This window comes from Piliocolobus tephrosceles, chromosome 18 (genome assembly GCF_002776525.5).
Source record: "Piliocolobus tephrosceles isolate RC106 chromosome 18, ASM277652v3, whole genome shotgun sequence".
Classification (NCBI taxonomy): Eukaryota; Metazoa; Chordata; class Mammalia; order Primates; family Cercopithecidae; genus Piliocolobus; species Piliocolobus tephrosceles.
Window position 1 is genome coordinate 70,332,322 of NC_045451.1, and position 8,015 is coordinate 70,340,336.

The 8,015-nt window shown below is 42.8% G+C and overlaps 1 protein-coding gene across 1 annotated transcript in view; it reads left to right on the top strand.

The window, feature by feature from the left end:
* Nucleotides 1-8,015, top strand: part of RAB31 (RAB31, member RAS oncogene family) — a 150,780-nt gene that overhangs the window by 73,880 nt on the left and 68,885 nt on the right. Inside the window, exon 3 of the mRNA XM_023228514.2 lies at nucleotides 6,476-6,557. Within this exon, the coding sequence (XP_023084282.2) occupies nucleotides 6,476-6,557 (82 nt within the window). The remainder of the gene's footprint in view (nucleotides 1-6,475; nucleotides 6,558-8,015) is intronic.

The following is an 8,015-nucleotide window of genomic DNA, read 5'->3' on the forward strand; positions in this document are numbered from 1 at the left end:
AGAGGAGTCAAGTGAAAATAGCAGGAAAGCCGAGAGCAGGAACGTACGAAAGGTGTGATCAGAGGAGTCAAGTGAAAATAGCAGGAAAGCCGAGAGTGGGAACGTACCAAAGGTGTGATCAGAGGAGTCAAGTGAAAAGAGCAGGAAAGCTGAGAGTGGGAACATATCAAAGGCATGGTCAGAGCGGCGCTGCAGCTCAAACAGAAACACATGCAAAGATCTTATCATGGTGGACAGCTTTCATCTGGTAGGGTGTCGTGATATATATGTCATATTTGCATATATTTAGGTTTCTGCCTATGGTTCCTGGCTTCTAACTCCCAAGCCCTTGTTATAATCTTGGGGCACTTTAGGCCCCAGAAAACAGAATTGATGTCTGAACTTCTGTCCTCCTTTTACCAGCCCAAGGCAGGACTCTAATCTGATCGCGGGTCCTTCCAGTGAGAATCCTGCCCCACCCTCTAGAGGAGGGAATGCTACACAGAGAGGCCAAGAAGAACCTGAACACACAGGCCTTGCTGGGTTTTTGATCATGCACTTTTTGTCCGATCACGTTTCTACAAGATTGTTAAGAATGCCTCTGTAGGCTGGGACAGTGTCTCCCGCCTGTAATCCCAACACTTTGGGAGGCCGAGGTGGGTGGATCACCTGAAGTCAGGGGTTCGAGGCCAGCCTGACCAACATAGTGAAACCCCTTGTCTACTAAAATTACAAAAATTAGCCGGGTGTGGTGGTGCATCCCTGTAATCTCAGCTACTTGGGAGGCTGAGGCAGGAGAATCGCTTGAACCCAGTTGCAGTGAGCCGAGATCATGCGACTGCACTCTAGCCTGGGCGACAGAGTCAGACTCTGTCAAAGAGAGAGAGAGAGAGAGAGAGAGAAAGGAAGGAAGGAAGGAAGGGAAGGAGAATGCCTCTGTAATGAAGCCTCCGTCAAAGAAAAGAAAAGAAAGGAAAGGAAAGGAAGAAGGAAGGAAGGAAGGAAGGAAGAAGGAAGGAAGGAAGGAAGGAAGGGGAAGGAAAGAAAAGAAAGAGAAGAAAGAAAAGGAAATGTAATGAAGCCTCCATAAAAACTCAAAAGAAATGTGTGCAGGGCACTTCTGGAGAGCTGAGGCTCCTGGAGAGTGGCGCCCAGGGAGGGCATGGCAGCTCTGTGCCCCTGTCTGCTTTCCTTGCCCTAAACGTCTCTTCATCTGTATCCTCAATATCCTTTATGAGAAACTGGTCACTATAAGTAAGTGTTTCCTTGGGTTCTGTGAGCAGCTGAAGAAAATTAATCGAACCCAAAGAGGGGTCGATGGGAACCCCAACCTGAAACCCGTGGATCGGAAGTTCTAGAGGCCCGGACTTGGGACTGGTGTCTGTGGAGGAGCAGTCTTGGGTACTGAGCCCTCAACCTGTGGGATCTGACAGCGTCTCCAGGGAGAGAGTGTCAGAAGTGAATTGGAGGACACCTAGCTGGTATCTGCTGCTGGTGGTGGTCGAACTCCCCACAGATTTGCTCATAGAAGTCCTCTTGGGTATTGATGGTTGTGCTGTGAGAGCAGAGGAAAAACATGGTTCAAGAGAGTTATCCCCTACACATCTGGCTTCTGAGAACTCTCTGCTTCCTGCTCTCGGAGGGAGACCTTTCCTATATGTGCAATCAAGGAATTATCCCCCTAAGGGAAAAGTAATATGGGAGAAACATTCCACACAGTGTCACTGGAGTGTGGCAAAGCCTTCAGTGTGCAGTCAGCACTTACCATCAGGTGATCCATACTGGAGAGAAACCTTCCAAATAAAATGAGTGTGGCAAGGGCTTCATGCGCAATTCACTTCTCCCACAACATCCAATAATTCATTCTTGGGAGAATCCTTACAAATGCAGTGAGTATGGCAAACCTTTCATCATGAGTTCAAGCATTAATTGACATCAGAGAGTACAAACTAAAGAAAAATCATATAAGTGTAATATATGTAGCAGAGGCTTTATCCAGATTTCACACTCACTAGACATCAAAATAAGCATTTTTGATGAAACCACAGAAATGTAATGTGCCTGCTGAGGCTGTCGCCCAAAGATCAAAACCGTAGAACATCAGAGGAGTCAGATGAGGAATGTGACTCAGTCTTTAGTTCTCCAAGGTTAACTTTCAACATTTCACACTGCAGAACAATTACAAGTCAAAATATGTTAAAACTCATGACATGATATCTATCAAAGGTACCAGGATGTTGGGCAGTGGTCAGTTACCTTCAGGTTATAAAATATTGTATTCAATTATTTGAAGTTTCTTGAAAAGACTACTTTACTACTTATAACTTTCAGCTTGAACTTTGAAATAAAAGGGATGGAAATCCAGAATATACAAGCAACTCAAACAGCTTAACAGCAAAGAAAACCCAAATAAAATGTTTTAAATTGGGCAAGGAATCTGAATAGACATTTCCAAATACACATACAAATGGCCAACAAGTTTATGGAAAAATGCTCAACATCACTGTCACCAGGGAAATGCAAATTAGAAGCCACAGGATGATATCATCTCTCTCCAGTTAGAATGACTGTCATTAAAAATACAAAAAATAACAAATGCTGGCAACGATGAAGAGAAAAGAGAATTCCTGTACTCTGTGGGTAAAGGAAACACTGTGTACATTAGTACAGCCATTCTGGAAGACATTGTGGAGGTTTCTCGAAAAAGCTAAAAATAGAACTGCCATACAATCCAGCAGTTCTACTACTGGGTATTTATGCAAAGGAGAGTGAATCAGTATATCAAAGGAATACCTGCACTCACTAATTTATTGCTGCACTATCCACAACAGCCAAGATATGAAATCAACCCAAGTGTCCATCAACAAATGAAGGGAGGCCGGCGCGGTGGCTCACACCTGTAATCCCAGCACTTTGGGAGGCCAAGGAGGGTGGATCATCTGAGGTCAGGAGTTTGAGACCAGCCTGGCCAACATGGTAGAACCCCATCTCTGCTAAAGTAAATTACAAAAATTAGCCGGGTGTGGTGGCACATGCCTGTAATCCCAGCTACTTGGGAGGCTGAGGCAGGAGAATCACATGAATCCGGGAGATGGAGGTTACAGTGAGCTGAGACTGCGCCACTGCACTCCAGCCTGGTAGGCAGAGTCAGACCCTGTCTCAAAAAAACAAAACAAAACAAAACAAAAACGAATTCATAGGTAAAGAAAATGTGGTATGTATACACATTAGAATACATTCAGCCATAAAAAAAGAAAGTAATCCTGTCGTTCATAGCAACACAGATGAGCCCGGAGGACATTTCATTAAGTGAAATAATCCAGACATGGAAAGATAAATACTACATGTTCTCACTTATGTGCAAGAGCTAAAAAGAAAAGATCTCATAGAAGTAGAATAGAATTGTAGTTATTAGAAGCTGGGAAGGGTTGGGGGAGGGAAGGATAGGGAGAAGTTGGTTAACAGTTACAAAGTTACAGCTAGATGGGAGGAAAATATTCTAGTGTTCTATAGCACTGTGGGATGAATAAGGCTAACAATAATTTAGTGTATATTTTTGAAAAGCTAGAAGAGAGGTTTTTGGATGTTCACAACACCAAGAAATGATAAATGTTCAAGGTGATGAATATGCTAATTATCTTGATTTGATCATTACACATTGCATACATGTATATACATATCACTCTGTATCCCATAAGATGCATAATTATTGTGTATCAACTAAAAATAAAAGGAAAAAAATGAATAATCCCATTTTAAAAGTTGTGTAAAAATAATTGGGAAGGACATAACACCAATTTATTAGCAGTGACTATGGCTGGGTGGTGAAATATGATTGGTTTTTATTTCCTTTTTGTTTTTTGAATTTCTTTTTTATGAAATACGTATGTTGCTTTTAAAATGGGAAAAGTAATAAAGATATTAACATTTTTGGAATATATTAGTTCTTCCCAGTTGTCTGGATATACGTTTTAAACACTTTTAAAGAAATAAAGCAATAGATGTGGTTTTGATAATACTGGATCTTATCACTTAGAATACTTAGAATTTCTATTTAGTGCAATTGTGGGTTGGTAATTAGAACTCTCTAACAAGCCTTTGGTTTTTGTGGGGATAGTGTGGGACTTGTAGTAGACTTTTCTACTTGGGACTTCTGTAATCGGCTTCTTATTCTTAGAGGATTTAGAGGCTGAGGAAATATTACTATGATGAATCCTAGTGGACCAGGCTCGACTGTATGAAAGTAAGGGAAAGAATCCCTGACTCTTTACCTCTAACCCCCGGGGTCCATCTCCTAAGAATAAGAACATAATGAGGACGCCATGATCATACCTAGAAAATTAATTTGAATCAATGATAATATCTTGCATATAGTGTGAATTTAAAATTTTTCAATGGTTCTTAAAATATCTTTTTTGGGGGGGTAGGGGGTACAGGGTCTCGCTGTGTCACCCAGACTGCAGTGTGCTGGGGCAATCTTGGCGCTTCACTACCAGCCTCAAACTCCTGGGTTCAAGCTGTCCTTTTGCCTCGGTCTTTTGAGCTGCCAGAACTACAGGCTTGTGCCACAATGCTCAGCTGATTTAAAAATATATATATATATTTTTTGTAAAGAAGGAGTCTTGCTCTGTTGCCCAAGCTGGTCTCAAAATCTTGGCCTCAAGCCATTCTCCTGCTTCAGCTTCCCAAAGGGCTAGGATTACAGAAAAAAGAGCCGCCACACCTGGCCAAATATATTTTAAAGCTGTTTTCCCCCTAATCTGGGATCCAGCCAGGGTTCATACACTGCATTTGGTTGTTTTATCTCTTTCCTCTCAATCTAGATTCTGGAAGAATCTCCCTGTATTTTTCTGGTTTGCTTCTCATGATATTGACTTATTTGAAGCATTCAGGCCAGCTTGTCTTGCAAAATGTTTCACATTCTACATTTTGCCTGATTGTTTTCTTACAATTAAATTCAGACTAAGCATTTCTGGCCAGAATGCTGTCTAGGTGATGTATCTACTTCTTATTCCATCACTTCAGGAGGCTCTCATGCCAGGTTGTCCCACTCCTGGGGATGCTTGCTATTTTTTAATGAATAGGAAACTTTCTCTCATTAAAGTCAAGGCTATTGAACATTCCTAGTATTTTTATACCCTTCGTGAGCACAAAGAAAATGCTTTTTTAAAGGAAATAGTAAGAAAAAGAAAATAGTAAGTGTTTCATGATCTACTGAGGCTTTAATGTCCTTTCTTTTTGGACGCAGAAGGGAGGAAAAATAATCCTTTTTTGTAGAGAAAACATAAATATGTGTTAAGCTGCCAATCTTCGTCCTTGAATTTATGCAAGCAGGTTGGGACTTAGATGTAGTATTCTATTAGTTGCTACTGGTGTTGGATTCATATCCAAAATTAATTTGAATCAATGATAATATCTTGCATATAGTGTGAATTTAAAATTTTTCGATTGTTGTTAAAATATCTTTTTTTGGGGGGTAGGGGGTACAGGGTCTCGCTGTGTCACCCAGACATAGTAAATACGTAAGGCAGCTTTTGTGTGTGGTGCCACTGTAAGACCAAAACCATAACATGTCAACATACCAGCTGCTGTTTTCACTCTTGAGTGTTGTAATAAGTTTTTAAAATCCAAGGTTGTATTCTTTCCTGAGATCTGGGAGTATTTTAATAATTGAAACTAACTGGTTTTAGAAACGCAGTCTTTCCTTTTTTTTTTTTTTTGAGACGGAGTCTTGCTCTGTCACCCAGGCTGGAGTGCAGTGGTGTGATTTTGGCTCACTGCAGCATCCGCTTCCCGAGTTCAAGTGATTCTCGGGCCTCAGCCTCCCAAGCAGCTGACACTATAGGCACCTGCCACCGCGCCCAGCTAATTTTTGTATTTTTAAGTTTTATTTTATTTTATATATATATATTGTGTGTGTGTGTGTGTGTGTGTGTGTGTGTGTGTGTGTGTGTGTGTGACGAAGTCTCATACTGTCATCTGGGTTTGAAGTGCCATGGTGCGATCTTGGCTCACTGCAACCTCCATCTCCCGGTTTCAAGCGATTCTCCTGCCTTAGCCTCCTGAGTAGCTGGGACTACAGGTGCCTGCCACCATGCTGCCACCACGCCTGGCTAATTTTTTGTGTTTTTAGTAGAGACAGGATTTCATCATATTGGCCAGGCTGGTCTCGAACTTCTGACCTCGTAATCTGACCACCTTGGCCTCCGAAAGTGCTGGGATTGCAGGCGTGAACCACCGCGCCTGGCCAGAAACACAGTCTTTTGAATGTCTCCTTTGTTTTGTTTTGTTTCAAAACCCCCAGTTGAACTAACAGAAAATGCAGATTTTTTTCTTTTGGGTGTCATGAATCTTCTAGCTCTTTTCTCCTCTTAGTGGTTCCCAAGGACCAGGGCTTTTTGGGGTCCTGCTAAGGTGTAGCATTTAACTTGTTTGACTTGTGAATCTTTGTGAAGAAACAATGCAGTAATGTGAAGATGTTGACTCTCTTTTTCAGGGCATCTTTTATGACCAAAACTGTGCCTTGTGGAAATGAACTTCACAAGTTCCTCATCTGGGACACTGCTGGTCAGGAGCGGGTGAGTATATGCTGTTTTTTGGGCTTTCCAGTGAAAATAAGATCAGCTTCTGAAGGTTTGTTTGCATTAGACAAGACTCTTGGTTGCAGGTGACAGAAACCTAGCTTGAAATGATGTAAGCAAAAATGAAATGTACTCCTGAGCTATGTGAATAGTCTAAGGGGGTACCTAGGGTGAGGCAGGGCTGAGTTCAGGTCCCCCAAATGTGTATGAGAGGAGCCTATCTCTATTTCTGTTTCTTTCCATTTAGTGCAATTGTGGTTGCACTCTTGATTTGGTTCATTTTTAGGCAGACTCACCCTCCCTTCTTGCCTCAAGGGTGGCAAGGATGGCCCCAACAGCATCCCTACACCTACCTTCAGCCTTTTTAGCAACTACCGGGTGAGCATGCACCTCTTCTGCAAGTGGGACATACATCTTAGTGTCTGTGAGTTCTCACTAGCCTGCCTCAGGCCCCATGCCCACTCCTCAACTTCAGGTGGTACAGTGTTCTGGGGGGTTTGGTGCCCCTACTGGGGGGGCCTGGCAGTACACTGACCCCCAGAGGCAAGGGCTGGTGTCAGCCCCACCTGAACCAGGTTGTCTGGAAGTCAGGTAGGCTTAGCGCCCCAAGGAAAACCTGGGGTCTCTTACTGGAAAAATGGGTCAATGGGTGCTGGGTTATCAAAACAGTGGATGACTTCTCTTGTACTCCTAATTCTCTTTATTTGCTGAAAATACTTACGGAGAAGGCTATATATTTTAGAAGGTCATGCCTTTAGATTCAAAAAAGGGAATTGATGAATACTAACACAGTGTCTATTACAGGATACTTCATAATAACTAGAGCGTATATTATAAAAGTTGCTGTGTCTTGCTGTGTCTCCCAGGCTGGAGTGCAGTGGCACAATTATGGCTCATTGCACCCTTGACCTCCTGGGCTCAAGGGACCCTTCTGCCTCAGCTTCCTGAGTAGCTGGACTGTAGGCACAAGCCACAGCACCTGGCTGATTTTTTTTTCTTTTGTAGACCCAGGGGTCTCACTATATTGCCCAAGCTTGTCTTGAACTCCTCGCATCAAGTGATCCTCCCACCTCGGCCTCCCAAAGTGCTGGGATTGCAGGTGTCAGTCAGAATATAAAAGCTGAGGCTGGACACAGTGGCTCACGTCTGTAATCCTAGCACTTTGGGGGGCCGAGGCGGGTGGATCATGAGGTCAGGAGATCGAGATCATCCTGGCTAACACAGTGAAACCCCATCTCTACTAAAAATATTTTTAAAATTAGCCAGATGTGGTGGTGGGTGCCTGTAGTCCCAGCTACTTGGGAGGCTGAGGCAGGAGAATGGCATGAACCCGGGCGGCAGAGCTTGCAGTGAGCCGATATCACGCCATTGCACTCCAGCCTGGGCGACGAGCAAGACTCTGTCTCAAAAATAAATAAATAAATAAATAAATAAATAAATAAATAAATAAATAAA